At 43.2% G+C, this 27175-nt stretch overlaps 4 protein-coding genes across 7 annotated transcripts in view; 2 read left to right on the plus strand and 2 right to left on the minus strand.

Moving 5' to 3' along the window:
• Positions 1-4294: 4294 nt before the first annotated feature.
• haus3 (HAUS augmin-like complex, subunit 3) lies at positions 4295-8749 on the minus strand. The gene is made up of 6 exons (XM_068308303.1): positions 8698-8749; positions 6363-7407; positions 6015-6224; positions 5650-5882; positions 5067-5352; positions 4295-4734 (listed from the first exon to the last, which is right to left on the minus strand). Exons 2-6 carry the CDS (start codon positions 7371-7373, stop codon positions 4495-4497), a joined length of 1980 nt encoding a protein of 659 aa, XP_068164404.1. The 5' UTR covers positions 7374-7407; positions 8698-8749; the 3' UTR covers positions 4295-4494.
• An 80-nt stretch (positions 8750-8829) lies between these two features.
• LOC137590526 (prostaglandin reductase 1-like) lies at positions 8830-11846 on the plus strand. Of its 2 annotated transcripts, none has more exons than XM_068308176.1 (9): positions 8830-8957; positions 9332-9447; positions 9586-9631; positions 9718-9777; positions 10197-10364; positions 10590-10863; positions 11045-11150; positions 11314-11432; positions 11530-11846. In XM_068308176.1, exons 2-9 carry the CDS (start codon positions 9342-9344, stop codon positions 11638-11640), a joined length of 990 nt encoding a protein of 329 aa, XP_068164277.1. In that variant the 5' UTR covers positions 8830-8957; positions 9332-9341; the 3' UTR covers positions 11641-11846. The 2 variants fall into 2 exon arrangements, with proteins under 2 accessions (XP_068164277.1, XP_068164278.1); XM_068308177.1 differs by having other exon boundaries at positions 8933-8957; positions 9335-9447.
• Positions 11847-12997: 1151 nt separating this feature from the next.
• Positions 12998-16456, plus strand: txnb (thioredoxin b). The gene is made up of 5 exons (XM_068307949.1): positions 12998-13154; positions 14220-14324; positions 14703-14768; positions 15209-15274; positions 16172-16456. The coding sequence occupies exons 1-5, from the start codon at positions 13131-13133 to the stop codon at positions 16232-16234; spliced, it is 324 nt and encodes a 107-aa protein (XP_068164050.1). The 5' UTR covers positions 12998-13130; the 3' UTR covers positions 16235-16456.
• Positions 16457-16590: 134 nt separating this feature from the next.
• svep1 (sushi, von Willebrand factor type A, EGF and pentraxin domain containing 1) overlaps positions 16591-27175 on the minus strand; it is a 62629-nt gene continuing 52044 nt past the window's right edge. Inside the window, exons 37-49 of one of the 3 annotated variants that reach the window (XM_068307947.1) lie at positions 26480-27152; positions 23489-26181; positions 22667-22901; positions 22348-22503; positions 21843-21906; positions 21429-21602; positions 21160-21336; positions 20824-21000; positions 19637-19807; positions 18429-18524; positions 17709-17804; positions 17256-17349; positions 16591-16886 (exon numbers count right to left, since the gene is read on the minus strand). In XM_068307947.1, the coding sequence (XP_068164048.1) occupies positions 16856-16886; positions 17256-17349; positions 17709-17804; positions 18429-18524; positions 19637-19807; positions 20824-21000; positions 21160-21336; positions 21429-21602; positions 21843-21906; positions 22348-22503; positions 22667-22901; positions 23489-26181; positions 26480-27152 (4837 nt within the window). In that variant the 3' untranslated portion in view covers positions 16591-16855. Of the gene's footprint in view, positions 16887-17255; positions 17350-17708; positions 17805-18428; positions 18525-19636; positions 19808-20823; positions 21001-21159; positions 21337-21428; positions 21603-21842; positions 21907-22347; positions 22504-22666; positions 22902-23488; positions 26182-26479; positions 27153-27175 lie in introns of those variants that run through there. The other 2 variants (XM_068307948.1, XR_011034378.1) reach the window with 2 other exon arrangements.

Raw genomic sequence — 27175 nt, forward strand, 5'->3', positions numbered from 1 at the left:
ACCAAGGGGAAGGTTTTTCCTGCAGCACAAGCAGGTGTCGAGGGCGATATCAGTCTTGAGCTGCTTCCTGTGACACTTTCATGAGTCTACAGAAACAGAAAAGGCGATCAGTGTGCTGACCGGGGCAAAAACACATTCAAAAGGATTGATTCAGCAACATCACACGACACTAGTCCTGTTACAAAGAAAATCAATGTACATAACAGCATACATGCCACAATGGGTCAGACTGAACGTGTGCCTCATTAAAATCTTCTTGCTCACACCCTGCATCTAGTGATAGAAAGATTTGTGACAGACAGAATGAAAGCTGAGAAAGTAAACAGATGAGCAGACGGATGAGCCCGAAGTAAAAAAGAGAAGCTAGGATCATAAAAATAGAGAGAAAGCAAATAGAGGACCCAGAATCCCAAAAAAGAGGGACAGCCTGCAGTAAGAAGCATCAGTCCGTCTAATTTTTTATTTTTTTTGAAGCCATATTGAGTTGAAATTGTTCTTGAAAGGTGAAGTAGTAAAATAAAAAAGCAGGAGACACAAGTTGGAAAAAACAAAACCTCACCATGCCCTTCCCAAAATCTTTATAAAACAACTCCATTATTCATATCCCCAAACTCCCATCCCTGTTTATGCAAAAAAAACAGTGTGCCCACACACACACACACACACTCACTCACACGTAATTGTGCTCTTAGAATCCAAATGAGGGATGGTGGGTATTTTCAGGATTTTTATGAACGGGTGAGTTTCTGCATGCAGAGAATTCTGCACGGTTGTCAGCAAGAAGAGGCAGGAATTCCTATGATTCAGCTCCCTGAGGAGAGTCTTCCTCGTTTTGCTGTAAACACTACCCATTTTGCTTCTGACAAAGTCATGAACGCCCCCCTCCACCCAGAGAACAGAACAGAGGCGAGCTGTGGGCCAGCACTGCATGCAGGAAAGACAGAATGAATGTAGACGTACGACTCTGAACTCTTTCCATCTCTCAGTCTCATCAGCTTCCATCGCTCCTCCCTCCTTAACTTCCTCTACAGTTTTAACTTTGCTGCTCATTTTCCCGCAGTATGTGCAGTGCGCTACTTCATCAGGACCTTATTTCATTTCACAACTCATTGGGGGGAGGCTATCACTTGTCAGCGTGCTGCAGTACTGCAGACGGCGCTCGGATTCATTTCCATGTGCATCTGGGAAACTGAGACCTTCTGAACAACAGATATTTAAATCTCACGACCGGTGTGCCGGTGTTACACACGCTGTCGCCTTTGCCTATAGGGATTATCATTATGGAAAAATATTGTCGCATAAGAAAATTGAAAAGCTTCACTCAACAGTTTTTTTAAACTTATATGCATAAATAAAAAGCTCCTCAATAGACTTCAGTAAAGGATGAATGTCAGGTACTGCAGTTCCATACAGACTCACCTGGAAGATGTTGAGATCCTGGAGACAGGGAGGTCTGAACTCTGAACTTTTTTTCTTGCATTCCTGGGATTCATCTAGTGGGGGGGATAACAGCACGTCTATGACATCATCATATTTCTGACATATCAGAAGCCAAATTTATATTGGATTAAGTATGTCAGACATCAGGACAAGCCAATGACAGGACCCTCACTCAGTTGTTACACAACTTGCGACATGTTTTGCTCGAGTTGTTTTGCGTTTTTCTAGATGTGCATTCAGGATGAGCTGACTCAGCACCGTCTCTGCGGATGAGACTCAAGCTCCCCGGCTGTGACTGTAATGTGAGCAGGCACACAGCCTCCTTTACGAGTAGCCGGTCGACTCAGCACTGCTGTGGCATCTCTGCCACGCCGGTGAAAAAAAGAGTGACTGAAAGCCATCAGCAAAAGTTTAACACCACTGAAACAAAATCTAATCCATCCATTCCTGTCATAATTTTACATACTTGAATTTAATTTTTTTTTTTTTTTACATATTTAGAATCCGAAATGTCTTAGATGTAATTCTGTGGTCTGTCTCTATTGAAAGACGTAGACATTCGATTTAATATAATCATAATTCTTCATGTAATGGTGAGCTGATGGCAAAAAATGGTACAGTACTGCCAGACAGGTGGTTAAAGGGTTCTAGCCCCCTCTAGTGGCGATGCAGTATATGTATTGTTTTGCAATTGATTGTTTTACATAATAACGATAATTCTTAACACTATATAAGTATATTCTGGAAGATTAAAGGAAATAGTGACAGACCCAACTTTATCTTTACATGACCTAAAACAGGAAATGAGGCCTATCGTGTCCTCACCTGTAGTTGTACAGTCATCTCTATCCGTGGGCAGTGTCACTGACTCATCTCCGTCTTTCCTACTCTCTCCTAGCTCTTCTGTGTTTGTGTCAGCTGCTGCCTTTGTCTCGCTCTCTGTTTCCGGCTCCTTCACATCTTCTTTCTCTGGATTAGGAATTGTGTTGACACCCACTACTATTTCGGTCTCAGGCTTCCTGTCGGTGTTTCCAACCCTGTTGTCATTTCCGTCCAAAGATGTGAACATCACTGTGGGACCATCACCAGGGTGTTCCAGTGATGTGGCTTTAGTCTCACCATCAGGTAGATGCTCAACGTCATTTACATCTATTCTACAAAATGTTTCTTTTTCAGCCTCATAAAGTTTTTCCACAATGCTTTCAGTGCATAAGTTCAAATTTCCCATCTTATTGGTTCCCAGGAGTCCAGTTCCTTCCATCTCATTGGACAAACCCATTGGCAGCGTTGCATCTACGTGTCCTCCCTCCTTCATTCCATCCTCTGTAGATGTCTCAGTCCTACATTCAGATTCTACCACCAGCTCCATCCCTTCCTCTCCGAGGACATTTCTCATTGGTCTCGGTGGATCGGATTCATAGCAGGTCTCCTGTGTGGACAGAGGGACGCTGACAGGAACGCCCATCCCTAAAGATGGGATTGTTCCATCTTCTTGGCTGACAGACGCTGCTGTCTCAGTTGCCTCCTGCTGCACGAGAGGCAGCGGCCGGCTGAACTGGTAAAAGACCGAGTCTGGGTCATTTCTGTGGGAACCTGTCTGTGGGCTCTGATGAGAGGCTTCAGACTGAGATGCCTGGTTTTGGAGTGAGGAAGAGGGGAAGGAGGAGGCCTGGGATGACAGGGAGTTGTCAGGTGCCTGCAGGGACTGATAACTGTTGGTGGTTTGGGAGCGCTGCCATTGGCTGGAGGTGGAAGCAAACACCTGGGACCTGGACCACAAACTGAACCAAAAAGGGATTAACAGTACTTGATTTTTCCCCCCCGTTTTCTACTTACTCTTAAAACTTATTCATATATATCAACAGAAAAATACAAATAAGACGGAGATTTTAACTCAACTTTAGTTACTGTTGTCTTATCAGTGTCTAGCCTCAGTGTATCTTACCAGTCTTGATCTCTGCTCCCCTCCTGACTCCAGCTGATCTGAGGTAAAGGCTCCCTCTGGTAGCCATTATATCTCTGCACCACTACAGCGTATATACAACCAGAAAACGCACATTAGCCTGGATCAGCTGTTCAAATAAAGCATAACATAACTTATATGTAATGCTGGTTTGACGATCAAAAAATGTTTCTTTTAGGTTTTATGCACAGTATATAGCTAAAAAAAACGATTTCTCCTCCAAGAAATGGAGAATCCACACCAACACCTATTTTAAGTTTTTAATTCTAGTTTTTTTCAGCTTCCTAAAACTTATTTAGCTACATTAGTTTTAAAACATCAATTAAGAAATTAACAATTCAGTAGCATAAGATGACTGATAATTGTGTAACTGCTATCAAAGATGGAGAACAACACTGATGAGTAACGGAGATGACAGTTTGTTTTATGAGCATCAATCAGGCGGGTTATAAAGACAGTGGCTTAACAGGAAGTCCTGGATTTTTATCATGAGTGTAATATTTCCTGTGCTTCTGCCCCGACTGACTTTGCCTGTGATGGTTGTAGTCGCTGTCACGCCTGCCTGCATGTCCATTCTGGGCCCGCAGAACAGCCAGGATCCTCTGGGCTGCCTGGGACAGCGGTCCTGAGTACAAGCCGCTGTGAAGCTGCTCCATCTCCTCCCCCTGTCAGAAAGAACTACTACCCCCTCACTCAGCCTGATTCCAGCTGCCTAAACGAGACAAAGGAAACATTCAGGTCACTGTCAGACAAATCTGGCTTACTCTGGCATTTCAGAGACAGATTCAGTAACATGTGAAAACCTACTGTTGGTTAATAAAATAATTTAATGATTGCCAAAAAACACACAAAAAAAGTTCATTGCTACTGTTTTAGAAACATTTTATTTTATTTATCAGAGGGAAGAGAGCATTTTAGAACACAATGTTCAAGAAGTGAACTGAAACATTCTCTTGATTAGTTTGAAATAAACACAGAAAGTCTCAATCATTACATAAACAGCACTGTTTTTGTACAACTGAACGTAAATCCAAGTTAAGCATCATCCCAATGAGTTTAATAATTGCACAGCAGGAATGTTAATTGGTTGTTTACGGCAGGCTGTACTGCTGCTCCCTCTTCGCAGCCATTTTGACCTCCAGATCTTCAACCACCTTCTGCAACAGTCGTGTGTCCAGGTGGAAGTAGATATATAATTCCCTCTCCCGCCTGAGGAGGGCGCTGCGCTCCAGCTGAGAACGCTTCGCTTTAACCTCTGCCATTATTTCTTGCATGACCTGCTGCAAACTCTGGAGCTGACCTTCCGCTTCCTTCAACTTTGTCGTCAGCTCCTGCAGAGTCAAAAGGAAAGGGAGATGATGACGTGGTATTCTCCAGTAGGCAGACGTGCAGCACGCAAACAAACACGCAACATTTATTGTGGTGCTAATGCTTGCGTTATCTCAAGCTTTACTCATTTTCAGTGCTTCTACCTATATACCCAACATGTGCCTCCTGACATTGAGATTGTCAGAGAACGAGCAAGAAACAAACCTTGTGCCACCAGCTTCCCTCACCATATGTGAAAAGTTATTTAAAAATCAATTGACTTACATAAAGGATTGCTTTTGAAATATATTGTTGACCAGGAAGACTGTGGTTGCAATAAAAGGATGAAACCCACCTGTGCATTGGGACAGAGCAGCTCCTGGTCAGAGATGGCCATTGGACATACCTGTGGCCCTAAGACTAGCTGCTGGAACTCTGTGTACATCGCCCTGTGGAGCGCTTCGCAGTCACCAGAAAGGCGCCCGGCTGTGTAGTACTGCTCGCGGCTGGCAGTGGCCACAGCATCTTGGGTCACCTTGAGGTTTCCTGCCAGGTTATGAGCAGCCTGATCCAACGCTTCATATGTCCGGAAAGGCTCCGATCGACAGTGGTCTGAATCATGGTCAAGGATCTGGAGCAGTCTGAGGGAAGAGTCATATAAAACAAAAAACTGTTAAAATCAGTGTTAGTGGTCACTAAATAACTAAATAGCTGCAGTTAATCAAGTGATTGTTGCATGGTTGTATCTTGGGCAACAATCACAGGATTGGTCACAATAAAAAGTTGCTATAAAAGGTGCTAGTTTGTTGATGTCATTTTGTTTAATGAGCTCATAAACTGGATAAATCATACGTGCTCAAGTTTCACACTCACGTGATGGAATCCTACTGGGATTGAGGATAAGACTATTTAAAATGTGAAGCAGGTGGTCTTCCTACCTGCTGAAAGCTGGGTCTTTGCTGCTGATGATGGCGTTGGGTCTGGGGTTGATAACCAGGTCAGAATGTGCCAGAGACTCAATTCTGAGGTTTGCTGCCTCGCCTTCCTGAACCAGTTGGCTGTTCACTTCTTCCAGCTGTTTATGACACGTCCTCCACCTCCTCAGCTCCATTTCCTGAGATAAGTGTACCAGGTCAAAGGACGCCTTCTGGCGGAGTAGATAATCTCGCACCTTGGACAAACAATAAAAATTTCATTATATTTCAGCTGTTTGGTGGCTCCCCATCTTAAGCAAGATTTTCATACTGCATAAGGCTGTTGACTGACCAAAGAATTCCTGGCCTGGGTGACATCAGTGACTAACCTGATTCTGTCTGGAGGTGTAGTAGTCCTGTCTGGCCAGTTGTAGAGCCAGGTCTCCCTTCACAACAGGAACATTCAGCAGCATGGCCGACTCCCTTAAAGCAGCAGGTACTGGTCCATGGCGCAGCGCCTCCAGCTCAGCTTCAACTACCTGCAACTCCTTCCTCGACACAACCTCACGGACATGCAGTGAGGAAGAGGTGGACATACTCTGATAGAGTAGAGAAACAGTTATGAAGGAGAGCTAAAGAGCGGAGGCAGAAGAGTTATAACTCAACATATGGTGAGAATGTTTGACACAGAAGCAACAAAACTCAACACCAAACAGAATTGTGTCTTCCTGCTTTACCTTGGAATGAGAGGCCTGCTCTGACAGCCAGTCCAGTCCAGCCTTGACACTCTTCTCCTCTGCTTGAGCCTCCATCAGTTGGTGCTGAGCCACAATATGAGCCCACTGAAGTCTGGCCATCTCCGTTCTCCTGCGGTCCACCGCTTGCTCCTCCCTGCCTGTAAGTTTGAGTTCATTCTCTTCCTCTACTTCACCTTCACAAGAACTGAGGTCAAGGACCTGGAGGCGCTCAGAGAAAGAACTCTCAACAATATCACTGATGCCCTGGAAAAAATGCTTTTGAGTGAAGGCAGTTAGTGTTTTAGTGTTGAGCTCCTCCCGATGAAGGTAGGGACCCAAAGGCAGCTGAGATTGAAGGAAAGTTGAAGATGGTTTTGATGGGGCAGCCTGTTCTCCTTTTCCTTTTTGCTTGGCTCCTGGCTCAACTTGGAGATATGAGGCTAAGATGTTTATCTCATCTGTTAGATTTTGTAACAGAGTGTTGGTGTCGGCATTCTCAGCTGCAATGACAGCAGTGGTTTCCTTCAGCTTGCAAGCAGCGCTCTCCTGCTCTGCAGAAAGTTTTAGGTCAACATCTGCACGGGAGTTGGCCAAAGCCTGCAACTTGTTATAACGTCGTTGTTTCAGTTCTTTCTCTTTACGAAGTGCCTGGAACTCTGCCTCTAAGTCGTCTGTGGTTACATCCCCCTCTGCTGCAAACGCAGAGGATGAAGAAGAGGAGCCTAGGAGTTTTGTTCCGCTCTGATCTGAAGATCCAATGGTTTTCAGAACCTCTGCCAAGGCTGCTTCGTCCAGAAGTGGTTTTCCAGATTTCCGAAGCTGCTGAAAAGCACGCGCCTCCTCCATGGTGAGTACATTGCTTTGGTTGAGGGTCCGACAGACGAAGCGCAAGAAGTGAAGATTCTCCGGGGCGCAGTCAAACAGCCAGTCAAACTCAGAGGCCTTCAGTGACGATGCACCAGGATAACCAAGACGGCCCAGGGCCTCCACAAATTGGCTGCCATCTAACATGGCGATTCAGCGCTGTGTGTCTGTTGATGTTAAGCTAGTCGGTCAGACAAGAGCACATTTTGGATTACGGTGGATAGACAAAAAGCAAAACAAAAACGAAGAGTATGTGTGCATGTATAACATACAGTAATATATGACATATTGGGTTGATAAAAGTGTATTTACTTCTACCTCTATCAACCTAATAAGTACTGTGCATTCCTAATGCTCTTGATTGTCTTGTTCTTCCTCTTTGCTGTATTTATTGGTGGCCTCCGAAATGAAGTTGAACCAGCAACACAATAAGTTTCAATAAACTATGAACATTATGAGCTTCATTAAAACAACGATGGAATAGGATAGGTGTACCTACAATGTTATTACGAGTATAATCTCTTCAGCAGTTAGAGCCTATCCCAGAAATTCTTTCCACAGCAGTTCAGCAGCGGCATACCTTTCTCCAAGGATACACAAGTTAACACAGCAAGTGTGCACCTTGATTGGTTGTTTTAGACAAAATATGCAATGTAGGTTATAATTTGAGGTGTCGGATGCCGAGTCAGACCTTGTGGAACAAGTTTAGACAGCTTTGCTTATTTTAATTTGGATGAGTAGTGCGCACTAATCAGAAGAGGACACAACTGCTTGATTTCCAAGCAAGTCATTTGAGTAATTTCTCTAAAAGACACCAACAAACACATAAATCTCTTTTCAATATTACTAATAATGTGATGCATTATATAGATATACTGTAGTGACATCATACCTAGCTACAAACTTCTTTATAATTATTTATTACCACATGCATATACCTGTTTATATTTCTGTTGTGTATTTTAGTGTTACTGTTGGTTTTCTGTGTATTGAGTCTGGTTTTTGTTCTTTGCACTCTGCATTCCCTTTTTGAGAACCAATATATCTGCTTCACGTGACTTCAATTGTCCCTTTGGAAACAAATAAAGTTTTTTTGAATTGAATTGAATCCCTCCGTAGCCTTTAGACGCTACATTGAAGTTTATGTTATGAAAAACATTCTCATAGATATTGCTAACATAACTAAACTATTAATATTTTCTAAATAATTGCTGAAGAATTTATTATAAGTCGGTTATATACAAATATTCGCCACTGTCACCGTGATGTCACTGCTTCTTGAGATGTGCTAGCATGCTAACCAATCCGTGATAACAGTTCCGTTCGCTAAATGCTCAAATATACGATATAAAAATTGACACTAACTAACTATTAGCAAGCGTGTCAGCTACTCATGTAGTTTTTTCAAATGTTTTACTGACTGACAAATGTGTATTTAGTTCTTTAAGAAAACGGTAACTATATTACTTACAGATTTATTCAGCAACGCAGCTTTCTTAGCATCTTGTCGCCACCAGCCCGCGCCGAAATCCAAAACCAAAATACGTCATCACGCAAGCGTCACGTCACGTCAGCCGCCATTTATTTGGGACGATTCCTGATTTTTTAACCAATCACATTCGACGTTCCGAGCTGAAGTCCCGCCTTCTCTCCTCCCATTCTTCCATGAAATCTTCGTCGCCTGGGGTTCACTGAATCCACTCAGCCATTACTGTGGAAGAACAACGACTGGTGAGTTACACGCGAATCAAGTTAACTGGACTTTTATTACAAATATGCTGAAATGATTATCCACTAATGATAGATAAAAACACGCTGCAATCCACGTTTGTCATTAATGATGTTACTTTTATGTTTTGTGTTGTCGAACCAACATGTAGTGCTGCACGATTTTTGCATTTTATTGTTTTAATGTTTATGATGTTTAGTGTATGAACTAATATCCTCGATATGTTGTCAAAATAAATATATTTTTCCCCGGAAGCTAAATATGTCATTCGTATTATGTATTATTCCAGTAGGTTTTTTTTTTACAATCAAAGAATTTCAGTCAATTCCACTAATTCACCTATTGTAATGGGAAACAAATGCTTTATCTCCCACAGCAGCTGAACCATGGTTCAGGCAAAGGCATGGATCCTGACCAAACACTTTGATGGTTTCCCGAATAACACCAACTTTGAGCTGAAGGTAGAAGACTTCCCTGATCCCAAAGATGGAGGTAACTTTATTCACTTATCTTAACTCTTTCAACTCACATAAACGTCTCAATATTTACTTACTGAGTCACATACAAAAGATCCAAATTGTTATGTACATTTATGGACTGCTGCTTTTTTTTTTTTTTTTTAATTCTTAGAGGTACTTTTGGAAGCTGTGTTTCTCAGCGTCGACCCATACATGAGGTAAAAGGATCTGAAGAAACAACATCCAAACTTATCATCTTTAATGCGAAACAATCGGCTAAATAAAACCATTCTTGTCTCTCCAGGCCGTTCAGCAGGGTTCGCATGAAAGAAGGTGATGTGATGATCGGAACTCAAGTGGCAAAGTAAGGAAAATACACACATCTGTCCTGATGTGTTTACTGTGACCAATCTTTACTAGAATAGAACCAATTATGCATCTGCTATTAGTTAATGAAGCCAAAGAGTCACGGAAACAAAGAACAACAGACTTGTTCTTGGCTTGGTGTTCAAACGTACATCTGATTTCATGTTGTAAACACACAGATTAAATCACTTGTTGGATAAACTTTCCAAAGAACCTCCAAATGATCTGTTTCAAACACACATGTTTCGTATTTTCTTTGTTTCCGCGTTACACAAAATACTTTCATCTCATGCACCACATGGCTCTGAGTATGTCATTCCTATTGAGTAATCAGCACCTGCAGTCAAGACTACATTGGTTCCATTGCGCCGTAAGAATCACCCCATGTCTGTATTTCCTGTTCTTGTTTTTCTGCAGAGTGATCCAAAGCAAAAACCCAGCATTTCCTGTGGGAAGCCATGTTGTTGGTCGTTGCGGATGGACAACCCATTCAATCAGTGATGGGACGGATCTCACTCTCATCATGAGCGACTGGCCGAAAGATGTCTCTTTGTCGCTGGCTCTGGGTGCCATTGGCATGCCGGGGTAGGTCAAGTCAAACATAGACAGCGTTTTGACGGAAAAGCATTAAAGATGCATGGAATTATCTCCTAAAATAAAAAAGAAATCGGAGAAATCGTAAAAAGATAAGTTGGGTTACTACTGTGAGATAACTTGTTGAGCTTAGAGCAGCCAAATCTTTTTAGGAGAAAAGAAACAGGCGAGAAAACCTAATTTTCTGAATTGGAATTTTATTGTTATCCTCTCCAGCATGACGGCTTTGTACGGAATAGAAGAAGTTCTGGGGCTGCAGAAGGGCGAGACTCTGCTGGTGAACGCTGCAGCGGGGGCGGTGGGTTCCGTGGTGGGTCAGATCGCCAAGATCAAGGGATGTAAGGTGGTGGGTTCAGCGGGTTCTGATGCCAAAGTGGCTTTCCTCAAAGAACTGGGCTTCGATGAAACCTTCAACTACAAAACTATCGGATCCCTAGACGAGGCGCTGAGGAATGCTTCTCCAGATGGATACGACTGCTTTTTTGACAATGTAAGAATCAATGTAGACCCAAGCGTACCCTTCTTTTCTTTCTTTTTTTTTTGCAGTGAGTAGCTCTTATTTAAAGCGGTTACAAAAATCCTAGATGTAAATAATTGATAAACCAGTGTTTTTCTGACTATGGATTAAATTGCTGTATTTTTTTCACTGGTGTAGCTCTTGCTTCTCCTAGGTGGGAGGCCATTTTTCAGCTACAGCTTTGCAACACATGAAAACCTTTGGAAGAATAGCTGTATGTGGAGGTATTTCCTTGTACAATGACACCACTCCTCAGATGGGTATGTATCTGCATTCGTTTCCTGTAATAAATCTCCCATTTTGACTGATCATTGGATCCCTGCTCATCTCAAAATGATCTCGTTCCCTGTTTCTGCCACTAGAGGGCGACATTGTGTCACTAAAATGTGAAAGCAGCTTTTTGTTTTATTCAACCGTTTCTAGGTCCATATCCACAAATTAACATGATCTTCAAGCAACTTAAGATGGAAGGTTTCATACAGAGCAGGTGGGAGCACAAATACCCTGAGTCTTCCAAGAGGCTAATGGGGTGGTTGAAGGAGGTTGGTAATTTTTTTCTTAAAAATTTTGAAATAAATAAAACTTTTTTTGTGTTCAGTAGAGTATTATCCACATCATATGTACTTGTCTCTTCTGCAGGGCAAACTGAATATTCGGGAGCACTTCACAAAAGGCTTTGAAAACATGCCAGCTGCCTTTATGGGCATGATGCAGGGAGAAAACATTGGCAAGGCTATTGTTGTGGTCTAAACAGCCTATGTTAACTGACTTCTCACGACAGAATCCATACATGGTGAATGTAGAAACAATTTAGCACTTAGAATTAACCATTTTCTTACTTACGTCCATATAGCTCAGTAGAGTATTTGTTATCACAGTAACAACATATTGTGCCTCTCAAAGGTTAGTCATGTATTAAAATGTACATTATTTTAATAAATGTATTCCTTCTGCTTGTCTGCTGCATTTTCATTCATGTTAAAACTGATTATACTTTAAATGCATCCAAAAATAAGGTAAATTTAATATAATTTTGCTTTTTTTAAAAAGTTAACTAAACAGTTAGCAGTACACAAGTGTATTTATCAAATCCGTCTGTTGTGTATGCAATCATAGCTATTATTCTTACAATCAAATAATGTAGTTTTCTTATGCCTTTCAGTCAAAAATTTTTTTTCAAGAAAATTGATCATCATATGAGGTTTACCAGAAATGTCTCACCTATCAAATAATTAATGGTCAATGTTCAGATTATGCAATGGTTTATGAGCATACATCAATCACATGAGAAGCTGCACCGAGTTTCGTTATTGGTTGGTGGGTGAATTATCAGGAAAAAAGAGACCAGTATTTTTCCAGGTGTGATAAACCATCATTTATAGCACAAAAAAAAGGCGTCATGTTACATATGCTTGAAATAGAAATGGCGAATTTCAAAAAATGGACCGGTTTATGTTTTTATATTGCAGTACAGTATTTGTGATGTGTGTCTTCTGGAAGTATTACCACACTTCGAAATGAGCTGCGCTGACCTGGTCGTATACGGTAAGCGGTAAAAAAAAAAAAAATTGCAAAGTCATTGTGACAAGTACTAAATATTGAACAACTTATTTTATTCTCGAAAGTCAATAATAAGGTAAGCAATACCGAATAGTCACATGGAATTCATACAAGATGATGCAACTGTTATTAAAACATTGTGAGTCATCTCGTATGGTAAATGTTAAGATATATTAGGCTTTTTTTTTTTTTTAATGACCGCAGCTTTATTTATCTCTTTTCTCAACATATCATACAATCGATTTCAAAACCACACTGCAGAATTGAAATGAAACGGAAAACAAATATTTGCTTTAAGGAATTGACGGGAACGTCCGACTGCTCCCGTTGTGACGTCACCATTCTATCACGGAGCACCTTCAACATAAAGGTCTTTCACAGCGGTGACGTTGAAAAATCCAATCCTCAGTGAAAACAAATAATTAATCCACAGTCAAATCTTCATAAAAATTAAAATAAATCTAAATCTTATCTATTTTTGACCGGTGGAGACGATTTCCATCCTAGTTTACCGCTTCTGACTGATAATAGACTTTTATTTTAAAGGACCTCAGAAGGACTTCCGCCGTCCTGTACAGTGAAGGGAAGACCCGAACTTATATCCACTGCGTCGTCCACTACATATACATTCTCCAAGTTGGTCCACTGGTACACTGAGGTGTAATCACTAATCCGAGATCATGTACACGGAAGTGAAAAATTTGGTAAGTCGTATTTTAATTATTTCATTTGCTCATGTCGTGAACCGTTATTTTTTAAAAAATCCGCTATTTCAAGCACAAGTACTGCTGCAGACGCGCACTCCCGTTGGTTGGTTGTTTTTTTTCGGTAAGCAGCTAGCTTGTTCAGATAGCGGAGGTTTAAACTCTCATGTCGCGATGAAAGCTGAGAAATATTTGACTCGGAATTAATTTGAATTAACATTAGTGCCGGATTCTGCACGAATCGGCGCGTTTTTAATTCTTCCCCCTCGTGGGTGTTGCTGTGGACGGTCTCCACCCGGCGACATGCTTGTTCATTCAGACTGATGTGACGTCACCGATGTGAGCGTTCCCGTGGAAAACTTGACTTTATCGTCTCAACAAAACTAATTTTAAATGTGGCTCAAATTGCCTGTAATTGGGATGAATTAAGTTGGTTAAATTTAGGTAAGTACAAAAATGTAATTAATTTTTTTTTTTTAAACAGCCACGGTGTAGCTAACTATAACTGCAGCTAACCTTTCTACTTGTGTCTGATATTGTAATTCTATAGTAATAATGGCTAACTGCTAGCCTAGTAGTTAGCCTAGCTTAGCTCTACGTTTTTTACTGTTGCCTTGTCCTGCATGAACAACAACGCGCTTTATCGCTTTTATATTAGATTAAATGGTGGTAAAAAAATTATAAAAATAACAATTTTTTTTTTAAAAAATAATGTGCATATAAATATAAATATATGTCCATAAAATCAGGAACTCCATCCAGATTTCTATGATGACGTCAGTGATGTATTGTCATGTTAATGCTTTTGAATGAACAGTCCAGCCTGGGAGTGGAGCCTCCTGTATGGGGCGTGTGTGGAGGGGGTGTAGTCTATACATGTAAGGGGACACTTTGTGGATCCATTATTTGGATGTTGATTATCTATCTATCTATCTATCTATCTATCTATCTATCTATCTATCTATCTATCTATCTATCTATCTATCTATCTATCTATCTATTGTTGAGCAGTTTATCAAGAATCGTTTCAGAATCATGTCATAAAATATCTGACTTTTCCTGCAGGAAGACTTCAAGGAGCAGTTGAAAAAAGCTGAACAGAAGTTGGTGGTGGTGGACTTCACAGCCTCCTGGTGTGGTCCCTGCAAACAAATAGGCCCCTTATTTGATGTAAGTAGCAGAATTTTAAAAATATTTATTGACCCTTTTATGGTGCCAAACTGTTTTAAAAGAGGAATGGAAAACACTTCCTATCAGAGAGAGGATGGGAACAAAGTTGTTAATCGTTTTTACCAGTGTCTTTACACACATGCTGGCTCTGCAGATGTATGAATAATTGTCATCCAATGTATTCCTTGTCTGTTAGCTGTTTATGGAAACCTTTTCCTGGGGGATATGGGTTTTATAAGGGCAGCAGGTGTATCATCTCTTGGGTAGAAGTACCAGCTGAACTGGAAAATATAATGATCTTTGATAGCATTGTTCATCAATAGTATAAAGTTTAGTATTTATCTTTTACGTAGAATCACTGATTAAATTCTCTTTCAGGCTCAGTCAAGCTTGCCTGAAAATTCCAACGTGGTTTTCCTGAAGGTGGATGTGGACGATGCTGAAGTAAGTGTTATTTTTTTGTTTCCGAAGCCCTCATCCGTTTGTTGTACCATCTGCTCTGAGGCAAAAACTTCATGAACATCATTTCTGTAACAACTAGTCGGGGTTTGTAGACTTTGTAGAAGACCCCTGTTATGGAATCCTCCTCATCAGATTATGAGGAGCCGTGACTGGATAACGTGACCCTAACGTTGTTCTTCGTCTGTGATTACAGCAAGAAAAAACCTGATCGTTTTTTGGGTTTTTTTTTGCAAAATAAAAAAACACGATTACCACTTAGTTCTCCATTTTCCTGACTGGGGCTGAGCGATAACATTCATTTCTGAAAGGTTGAAGGATTTTCATGCTGCTTTAAGCGTCTGTTCAGTTAGACTTGAACAGACGCTTAAAGCAGTTGTTGTATTGAAGCTTCTTCAGTTCAGTGTTTGTCTTATTCTTTTCAGGACGTGTGTGCACAATGTGATATTAAGTGTATGCCCACATTCCACTTCTACAAGAACGGAAATAAGGTGAGCATTTGTAGTCAGTAGAATCATCATCGTCATCATCATCATCACGTTCTGATCAATGTTTTCTGGCCAACCAATGAATTTATAGCTCTGTTCTGGTTTCTACATAAAAATGTTTTTAATAATTACAATGTGTGCTTCTATTTTAAAATTGATTATTTTATTCAGTTGAAAATGAATGACTGAATGGATGCCATCTACTCACACTCCTTAACAGTAGGTGGCGATAATGCCCTGTAATGCTAATTAGCACGCACAGCATTTCACAGCATAGAAGAACACTTGCAAAGTGAATTGAATGTGGCGAAACGCAAATACGACACCAAATCATTATTATTGATCCTCCTACATGGAGGACAACAAACGACAAAATCTTCAGTGTGTTTTGTGAGACAAGTTTTTGTCACAAAAAAGTAAGAAGCCTCAGAGTTGCTTTGTCGGTGATAACGCTGGACTTTGAGACTCTTTTGAGGACTAAAATATATCCCCAGTTCTCCCATTAAATCCTCTAAACTCAGGTCTGTGATGTCACTGAGCTTGAAGTTAGCGCTGCTTAACTTTCTTAAGTGTTTTTCAGTATTTACAAATTGATCAGGTAATCAGAAGAAAAGTTAACTTTGTATATTTGAATATGTTTTGAGTTGCATTTTTTAAAATTTATTTTGAATTTGTGGACAAAAACTGAAGAAATTAAATTTATTCCATAGTCAACTGTTTGTCTTTATATATATATATATATATATATATATATATATATATATATATATATATATATATATAAAAAATTACACAGTATTTTGATTATTTTTCATTATCATTTCTTTATGTGAATGTTGTCCACATAACAATAAAGCCTTCATTCATTCGTTCATTCATTCCTTGTCTGCTCTCTTTCAGATTGAAGAGTTTTCCGGTGCAAACGCAGAAACATTGAAGGAATTGATAAAGAAACACAAGTAACACCAGAGTGTCCACCGTCGCCCTGCGTAGATGCTGTTTGAAGAAACCCATCTTGTCGTTTTATTCCGTGTCGATTCCAAACAAACCTTCATGAATTCTCGTACCCCTGTCTGACAGCTCGGTGTGTGTGTGTGTTAACTCATTACCTCGTCTTAACAACCTGACATTTGATGAAACCAACGATGAACCATCATGTAATTGTTTTTACAAACAACTGTTTGTGCTCATGTCGTGTTCAACATTGTGGATTTAATAAATGATGGGAAACAACAACTGCATTTTCTCCTAAATCATACGTGAAAGAAATGACTGACGCACAAATATTTGGTTTAAGAGCAAAGAATGAAAAGATGTCATTTAATGGTATTTTATGCTTTAATAAAAATGTGAGAATACTTTACACATATACATCAGACAATCACATCAATAGTTTTTACACATCATACAAGTATATAGCAGCATATGTTTAATACTATTGAGTCTTTATATGAAAAAATACAGCTTTATTTTACAAAACTCTGGCTTTGCCTTTTTGCAGAGACGAGAATGAACGGTTTACAATAATCACTTAACTATACAAGAGTTCCCTTCATGAGACGATTCACACGGGCTCGCTGGAATCTAGAAGTGATAGTAGCCCGATTTCCTTTTCCTGCAAACAAGGAAGAAAAAAAATGGCAAGAAATGATCAAGTATGTAAGCTGCTGTTATCATGGTGACTAAATTTAACAAAAATATCAAGTATTAAAGCTTCCTGCATTAAAAAATAGAACTCCGACTAATAACTCATTTTTAAAAAAGTAACACCTTTAAGAATTTAAAAAGAATTTCTTCAAGTATATCCAGTATATAGGTGTGTGTGTGTGTGTGTGCGTGTGTGTGTGTGTGTGTGTGTGTGTGTATAAATCATCATCTAGGCTTTTACTAATAGTTTTAATCATAATGACTGAAGTTTTTAAACTTTCGTCCGTGGAAAATACTTGAACTGTTTGAGAACTTTTTTCATTTCCTTTCCACTCACCTGGAGCAGTCGTGTCCGCTCCACCCCGGGCTGCAGTAGCATCTGTTCGGCCTGATGCATCTTCCTCCATTCAGACACGGTGATGAACACACAGCTGTGGGGACCACACACACACACACACACACACATACACACACATGAAAACCTGCACTAATCATTAGTGTTGAGATGAAATACCACTGATCTACCACCCAGCTTTCTTCAGGTAAACTCCTGTTCTTACAACTTCAACTAAACTAATATTTTTAATTTTTTTTTTAACATTATTAATAATGTCTATCACTCATTTTTCTCTCACTACAATTATAAAATCCTGCTGTAGTCGGGTAAAACGGTGACGTAGCCCAACCCTCAGTGACTCCCTTTACGTCGCTGTCGTTTCCTGGCGTTGCTGCAGGTGTTTCGCTCACACACGTGCGAGCCTTGAGGTGAAAGCGTGACGCCTGAACTCACCGCTGTGGCAGCGTGTGCCCGTCCACCCGGTGGGACACTCGCATTGGTAGGGGGCCACGCAGCGCCCTCCGTTCAGACATGGCAGGATGCAGATCGCTGTTGGGGAAGAGGAGCGGAGGGTGAAGAAGACGTCAAAAATGTTTTCACACCTCAAACATTAGATTGAGGTTTCCATGGAGATCCTAAATGAAATTCCAATATTATACTCCTGGAAGTTCTTTGCCTAAAGTGCTAGTCTGATCATGTATTATGGGATGCCGCCATCATAAATCTGTATGTTGAAATGCTCGTGACTGGAGGTGAAACACACTCCTTCACAGGAAATATTTTCTGATAGAACGAGAGACAGAATGTTCTTTTCTCATGTCTGAGGCGTGTGTAGAGGTCAAAGGTCGGTACGTTCACTCCGATCGCTTTATTTTAAATCCAATCGATCGTCTATATGAATGAATCAAGTGTATTAATCTTGTGTTTTTTTTATCCTTGGGTTATTTTTCCTGTAACTCCTGTGTTGACTGAGGGACAGACTAAACGCCGTCCACGCCTTGCTGCGCCGGAGAGGATGAACGATCACGCTATTATTCCTGAGCGTTCTTTGTTCTCTTTGTCTGTTGAACCTGCTTAGAAAGCAGGTTGGATTCCTGCGTGTTAGTGAGTCGTATCACGGTGTCGTGTTCCGGTTGTCATGTCAGCAGAGATTCGACCCTCACACACACTTACGTTCCTCACAAAGACGACCCATCCAGCCCTCGGGACAGGAGCAGGTGTTCGGCCGCAGACACACACCTCCGTTCTGGCACTGCAGCCAGCATACCGCTGAAGGAGGACACACACACACAAACGCAAAACAAACACACACTTTTACACAAGTTTGAGAAACCGAATCTGGAAACAGGAAGAGGTTTTTACAGATTATTTGGTAAAATTCTGAAGCACTTCATTGTACAAGAACAGAAAACAACTCATGCCTGAGAAGAATTGCATCAAACGTCCTGAACGGTGTGTGTGTCCATGTGTACATGGAGACTTGTGTACATAAATCCAGTCATTATCTTCTTATGTAAAACACCTGACAAGCGAGCTTAAATAATGCATGCAGTCGTTTTTTTTTGTTCGTCTGTTTTATTCCTTGCTTTGTCTTTTCTTTCGTTGATTGAAATAAGTTTATAAAAAGAGACTTTTGGACTTTGCAGTCACAGCGCAGCTCTTTTCTCAGGTAGCGTTCATCGTCCACTGAAGTGTTGGTTTTTTTGGAGTCCTCAGACATTTTCTGGTATCAGAAGATAAATAATAAGAGCAGAAACTATCTCTGTAGTTTATTAAATGTTCTAAATAACACGTCTTATGTGTAAATGTAACTTATAAAAGTAACTAAATGTAGTTTAGTGTAATGTTATATAAATGTAAATACTCCTTAATGTTAAATAACTCTAAATTTATTACTTACTCAAGTTACAAACATTAGTTTGCTTATTACTCTGTTATAACATAAATTCTTTCCTAGCTTTTTATAGTTAAAATGGGTTTAATTACTGCATTGTGGGAAATGTAGTTTTTACTGTAGTTTTCTATTTGCTTTTAGACACTCTTACGCACACTTTTACGCTCTCGCAGGGCCACATAAAATGATGTGGAGGGCCACATTTGGCCCCCGGACCTTTGAGGTTGACACATGTTATGTACACTGACACAACAGCTTCAATAGTGGAACAACACCCAACACTACCAACGCAAAAAAATTCAATAGCAACAATTTCCACGTTGCATTCTGTCCATTAGAAGATGAAGAGCAGGCAGAGATGTTAAACCCCCCCCCCCCCACAGAGAAACCAGCAGGAGGAGAACGGAAGAAACGCTGAGGGAGGGGGGGCGGCGTCATGTGCAAAAGGCAGTTCCTCCTGGTGAGCACAGAGGTGTGTTCTCTCTACCTCTGCAGGCGGGGGGCGGCGTCCAGGTGCCGTCCTCCAGACACCTGCTCCGTCCGACGCCCTCCATGGTGTAGCCGCCAAAGCACGAGTACACCGCCACGTCCCCGAACTGGAACACCGCCCCCCGCACCACCCCGTTGGCCACGTGGAGCGGGGGGCCACAGGACACCCCTGCACAACAGCCCAGATGGAACGACCCACCAGTTACTCACCAGACATCAGCTGTCTTCTCTGCTTAAACGTTAACTCTTCTGTTTAAAGGTTAATAAAAGCAGTTTTGATCAGAGAGAAAAGACGCTAAAGCTAAAGGAGGATTAAATCCATTCTTTTTTTTTGGGATAAAACTTATTTGGAGGTTCATTTGGTGCCAATATGAGCTTCCAGGAAATGTTATATTTGTGAAGCTTCTATATTTCAGCGCAATAAAATGCCAAACACTTGCATATCCTTAAAAATTGAATAATTGTGCCCCGTGGGGTAAGAAATCAGCGTCCTGTGAATGAAGCAGATTTAATTTCGTTTAAGAACAGAAGACAGTGAATTTCATGCTCAGACATTAACCATTAAAGACCCCCCCCTCTCTCATAGTGGTGCAAATGCAAATACAACCGATGAGCCATGGCAACGTGAGCACCATCGAGTCGCATGTGATGCAAATAAGACAGATCAGAGGATTACTGAACTAAAGGTTGCCATAGAAGCTGAAGGGCAGCCCATAATTAGTCGAGCAAACAGGAGGAACGAAACGGCGTTTGATGCATTTGGGTTTTTTAAAGGAGATCACAACGTTTCGATCTGATGGAGATTCAAGCCAACAACCATGCAGAGAAAAAAAAATTAATAAAATAGAGAGGACAGAGTGGGCGTGCAGCAACATCTGTGATTTCAACCGGATATGACAAAATCTAAAGGATCTGGATCACTGAGTATTAGAGGAATTAGAGCTTTTTACAATAATTAAAAACTTCAATCACAAATCAGTTCACGATAAACAGCAACAGTTTTAACTGTGAAAGCTTGGAGAAATCAGCGAAGGAGGATGTGGAATTCAGGTAATCAGATAATCAGAATAAGTATGAATGAATGAAAATTAACTAAATAAAAAAAATTAAGATATAATTGATAAAATTAAATAAATAAATTAGTAGTAATGGTCTCCTGTGTCTGATTTTCTTTCTTTCACCTACTTTCACACACGGCGCTGATGAGGCTCCAGGTCTGGTCCGGCCTGCAGGTGATGCTGCCGCTGCCTTTGACCTGCTGACCTTTGGGACACGTGACGCGGACCGACTGTCCCACGTGAAACTCCTGCCGGGAGCCGCCGTCGGTTTCCCTCCAGCCAGGAGGAGGGGGGCAAGGCTTGGCTGTGAGGAGAAAAAGCAAGAAATAATAGAGAATTGAGATTCCCTGATTGGGATCGGTTTCATCTTTATGCAGATTTCTGTGTTAAACTATTAAACTGTGTGTGTGTGAGTGTGTGTGTGTGTGTGTGTGTGTGTGTGTGTGTGTGTAGAGTTTCTCACGTTGGCAGGTAGGGAAGGTGGAGCTCCAGGCGTTGCCCCCGATGCACACCACCAGAGGATCCCCCACCATGTAGTAACCCTTATCGCACTGGAACTCCACAGCGCTCCCGGTGTTCAGGCTGTGTTCCTGCACTCGGCCGTGCAGCACCTGCTTCGGGCCGCTGCAGCCTCTCGGCTCTGACGGGGGGGGGGATCAGAAGTGAGTCAAAAAAAATCACGAGACAGCAGATGGATGTTGAATATTACAACCAGAGCTCCCCCCCCCATACTTTCACACGTGGGTGCAGGCGGGGTCCACGTGCCGTTGGACTGACAGATGAGGGTCTTTGTGCCGATAAGTTGCAGCCCAGCATTGCATTCATAGCTGGCATTGTGTGGGTCGGCCCCTCCTGTTGTCCTGACCTCTGCATTCTCCACTATGGGAGGGGGCCCACAGGACTGTGCTGCCAACATAATAGACAGGTATGAAAAAACCGAGTTGATGTATGTTGTGTGTGAGTCAGTGTCGGTCACACCCCCAAGACCTTCAGCTTTTTTTTTTTTAGGGTTTTTATCTCAACATGAAAGATTTTCCGTCTTTTTTATTTCCTCACTCGTGATACGTTACTAAAAAAATCTTTCCAGTGTAACGGATTAAAAAGGATTAAAACTTAACATTCTTTCAGGCATTCCCTCAGACGTACCGACACACACGGGTTGGGTGCCGCTCCATGTTCTGTCGCCCTGGCAGGTCTGGATAGAGTCTCCCTGAGACGTTAAAAAGAACATTAATAATTACAGCAGAGATAGGACAGAATAAATATGGTTAGATAATAGATAATAGATATTCTCATTCTAAAAGTGGACGTTACACCTTTTTTATTTAACTGCCTAACAGCTGTTAAAGTCCAGTTTCAGTGTCATAAGAGACGACCTTAAAGATTTATTGGAGCGGCCTATCAGCGGGTATCGCTGTGTCAGCAGTCGTGACTAAACTCCTATTTGCTCTATAAATACATCCCCTATTGATCGCTGAGGAGAAGTCACGTGACATCCTGTAATCTCATTGTTGTCCATTAGATGAATGCGGCCAGCCAGAGGAAGCAATCGCCCCTGATGTTTATCTCTCAGGAGTTGTGAAATATCCCATAATGTTTGGTTTGCCTGCCGATTTTCACTTAAAGTGTTAAACCTGATAAATAAAAGTACCTTCATGCTGAAGCCCGGCAGACATGAGTACATGATGAAGTCGCCGTAGTTGTAGCTGTCGCCCTCGGTGACGCCGTGAAGAAGAGGAGGAGGTTTTTCACAAACGACGAGCTCGCAGGAAGCCAAGGAGACGCTCGGCGCCCAGCTCCCACCCAGCTGAGCACATCAAGAAACAGACAGAGAATGGGAAGGGGTTAATTATTCATGAGATCAATACAAAGAGGCCAAAGTAAAAACCACTTCCTCAAAGTCTCAAAGCGACTCAAATAATTCAGACTTAAAACACCTGGACGATTCGCCGACGTGACGTTTTCCTCACCTGACACTCGGATAAGGCCGAGCCCTGCAGGTAGAGGCCGGGGGGGCAGGACAGGGTGATGGCGTCCCCCACTGGGGTGAGCTCCCTCCCCGTGATGATGACATGCGGGTGGGAGACGTTGGTGGGCAAACGGCAGGGGCGGGGCCGGCACCGGATGCTGTGTTTGGACCAGGTGCCGTCGCTGTGGCAGGAGACGGAGGCCGCTTGTGTGGTGTGTTGGTACCCATCGTCACACCTGGACAGGAAGGAAATAGAAAGTCTAACAGTATTAAATATGAGCGCAAGTTATTTTATACGGCGCTAAACGCTACAAACAACAAGATAAAACACAGTAAGTAAATACTGTATAAATAGCTGTAAATATACACAAAAAACTTAAAAAATATACTGTATACAGTGTAAATATAAAATAAATAAAAAATCAAATAAATATGAAGAATCAATTAATTATATTAGTATAACAATAAAATATATAATAACAAATAATTATTGATAATTAATTCATTGATTAATTTTATTAATAATTACAAATTAATAATACATTAATATGTACATTAATAACTAATCAAATAAATATTTATGATTAATTTTCTTAATATAGTAATAGAATAAATAGTAATAAATCAATGAATAAATAAATGATAAAAATCAAATAATTATTATTTATTTTTATAAATAATAAATGAATAAATACATATTAATAATTACTTAATTAATTTTACAACTAATAATAAAATTAATGATGATTAAATAAATAAAATATACACAAAACGTTTGAAAACTGTGTAAAATATTAAACATCACTGAAAATCTGTTGTTTACCTGTAGGTGATTTGGTTTGGGAAGGTGAAGGCGTCTCCCACCGCCTGAGCGTGGGCGACACCTGGAGGTTTCCCACAGCTGATTGGCTCACACCGGATCCTGGGTTCCCCCCACCTGCCGTCTCTTCCGCAGGAGAGGTGTGGAAACCCCCTGGGCTGGTAGCCGGGTAGACACCTGTATATGACCGTGTCTAAGAAGGCAGCACTGCCGCCCTGCTGGACAGCATTGGGAACTGTTGGCGGGGCGGCACTGCACCTCCCCCGGCCACACATGGGCACCCCGGGGCTCCACACCCCCCCTTTCTCGCACACGGCCTGGGAGGGACCCACCAGCTTGTATCCGTCATTGCACCTGAACTGCACCTTGTCTCCGCAGGCGCGGTCGCGCCCGAGCACCACGCCAAATTTCACCACGGGGTGGTTACACATGCAGGGGCGGCACTGGGGCACGGCGCCTACCCAGAAGCCCCGGGAGGAGCACCACAGGACGGGGTCCCCAAACACCTCGTAACCGTCGAAGCACACGTACTCCACCACGTCGTTGTAGTTGAAGCTGGAGCCGTTCAGGAAGCCGTGACTGATGTCCTCTGGCGGGTCGCAGGTGATGATGTCACAGCGAGGGGCGGGGTTGTCCCACAGTCCGTTTGATTGGCAGGTGCGGGTGTGGTCACCCTTGAGGGTGTAGCCCTCGTCGCATTCGTACTTCACCTTGTTGTTGAAGCCGAACTCGGACCCCAGCAGGCGTCCGTTGGGTATGGGCGACGGTTTCCCGCAGCGGGCGAGGACGCAAGCGGGGGCCTCGTGGCTCCAGGAGCCATCGGCTTGGCAAACGCTGACGGACTTCCCCTGTAAAAGGAAACCAGGCTGACAGCTGAGTTCTACTTCCTTGTTGTAGCTGTACTCCGATCCTTTCACGGTAATTTCCCCTGGGACGACCGGGGGGCCGCAAAACACCGGCTCACATCGAGGTTTCTGTCCACTCCACTTCCCATTGGCCTGGCAGAGAAGAGTGTCGCTCCCCTTCAGGAGATAACCGGTACTACACTCGTAACGCACCACTTCGGGATAGATGTAACTTCCTCGAGCCATGCCATTTGCAAGATCGCCCAAGTCGCCGCAAGACACGGGTCGGCAAGTTGGGGCGTCATTAGTCCAGAGTTGACCCGATACGCACTCCCTCACCGCCTCGCCGTCCAGCTCGTATCCGTCCTCACAGGTGTAGGTCACCATGACGCCCAGAGAGGTGTGAGTCACGTTCACCCAGCCGTGTTCTGGACCGGGAAGCGATTCGCACTCCGCTTGGATGCAGGACGGCGCCGTCCCGTTCCACCGTCCGTCTTCCTGACATGTCAACCGGGTGGCGGTGGTGAGGTCGTAACCTTTATGGCAACGGTACTCGATTGACGTCCCATGAAGAAAGCTCAAGTCCGTCGGCGAGGGGGTGTCTTTCAAATTGGTCACCCTCACGTATTCCCCGAAGTCGATGTGAGGAGGAAGACCGCAATCCGAAAGCACGCAAACGGGAACAGAACTGGACCAACCGAACTCCTCGCAGGTCAGGTGATCCTGACCGACCAGTTGGAAGCCGGGGAAGCAACTGTAGAATATGGTCACGCCAAAACTGTGATCTTGGCCCTCGACGAACCCGTTCTCGATCGGTTGGGGCGGGGTGCAGGACATCTGCACGCACGCCGGCGGCCGGGCGTCCCACTCCCCGCTGGCGAGGCACGTCTGAGTCTCCGGGCCTTGGAGGCGGAATCCGCGGCGGCAGGAGAAGGAGATCCTGTGACCGAACTGGAGTTTGGTGTAAACCACTTTCCCGTTGGTGATCTGTTTCGGAATTGGACATTCGATTGGTCGGCAGGAGGGAACACCCCCAATCCAGAGCCCCTTCTCCCCACACAGGACGGTCGAGTTGCCCACTAAATTGTAGCCGGTCTTGCAGCTGTAAAGCGCTTTACTGAGATAAAGCAACCCCTGAACGTCGACGATACCATTAGAGACCTCAACGGGTTGGGGGCATTCCACCGGGATGCATTCTGGGTAAGGGCTGCTCCACTTCCCGCTGGCGAGACACGTCACGGAACCTTCTTTTTTTAACGTGAAGCCATCCATGCAGGCGTACCTCACCACGGAACTGAAAGGGAACGGTGGGGAGGGCGAGGAAGGCCCCCCGAAAGGCACTTCGGGTAGGGGGCCGCAAAACACCTGCTTACACACCGGGAAGGTGTCGTTCCATTCCTGGGACGGGGTACAGCGGAGGATGTGCGCCCCTTCCAGGACGTAGCCGTCCTCGCAGTATAATTCCACCATTGCGGATTCGGAGTCCACGCCCTTCAGGAGGAGGTGGTTCTCCTCCAGGGGGGGTTCTGGACACTGCACCGGGGAGCAGCGGGGGCTCCTGGTGTGATCCCACCTCCCGTACTTCAGGCAGGTCCAGGTGGGATCTCCCAGCAGCTCGTAGCCCTCGTCGCACACGTACTGCACCTTACGGCCCACCTGGAAATCAGACCCCCGGTAATGTCCGTGGACGACGTTGGGAGGGGGGTCGCAGGTCAGGAGGACACAGGTGGGGGGGTCGGTATTGGACCACTGCCTGTTGGCTTGGCAGACTCGATCTGGACGCCCGACTAGTCGGTATCCTGCGTTGCAGGCGTACGTCACCTTGCTGTTGTAGGTGATCCGAACTCTGCCCTGGAGAAAAATATAGAAAATTATAGAAATATATAGAAAATATAGAAAAAATATAGAAAAATATAAAAATATAGAAAATATAGAAAATATGGAAAAATATAAAAATATAAAAATATAAAAATATAGAAAATATAGAAAAATATAAAAATATAGAAAATATAGAAAGATATAGAAAAATATAGAAAAACAAATAAATATTGAAAAATATAGAGAAATTTAGAAAAATATGGAGGGATATAATCAGGTTTAGATAGGAATTATTGGCAGATTCCTGGAAATACTATAATCTGAAAGTCACCTGAATGTGTCCGTTCTTGAGTACCGGCGGCTGGGAGCAGGGAACCGGTACGCAGGTTGGGAGAACCCCCCCCCACTCTCCGTTGGCCTTGCAGGTCCTCCTCTTCTCCCCCCGGATGACGAAGCCTTTATCGCAGCTATACGCCACCACGGCGCCGAAGCTGTAATTGGTTCCGCTCAAGTAGCCGCGATCGATGCTGTCAGGCCTGGAGCACCTCACCGGCACGCAGCCAATCCCGTACGGCGAGGGCTCCCAGGCTCCGCCCATCAGGCACCGCAGCGTGGCGGTGGAGTTGAGCGTGAAGCCCTCCTCGCATTTGTAGCTCACTTCCGTGTTGCTGGTGTATTTGGGCTTGTTGATCGATTCTAAAATGGCGTGGGGCAGCTCGGGCGGGCGGAGACAGAAGTTGGCGATGCAGCGGGGGGCGTCCATGCCGTCAGGGGGGGCCCAGATCCCCTGAGCGTTGCACACCATCTGGGAGTTGTTGCTCGACGTGTAGCCGTCGATGCAGTAGTAGTTCGCCGTGTCTCCAAACAGCTGGTGGCTTTCGTAGGGTTCGGCGTGGTCGATGTCGGGCGGGGGGCCACAGGAGCGGGGGACGCACTGGGCGGAGCTGTCGCTCCAGTCGCCGCTCGGTAGACATTCTCTCGTCTCCGGACCAATCAGAGTGTAGCTATGAAAGAGATGAAATCTGGA

This window comes from Antennarius striatus, chromosome 23, assembly GCF_040054535.1.
Source record: "Antennarius striatus isolate MH-2024 chromosome 23, ASM4005453v1, whole genome shotgun sequence".
Lineage (NCBI taxonomy): Eukaryota > Metazoa > Chordata > Actinopteri > Lophiiformes > Antennariidae > Antennarius > Antennarius striatus.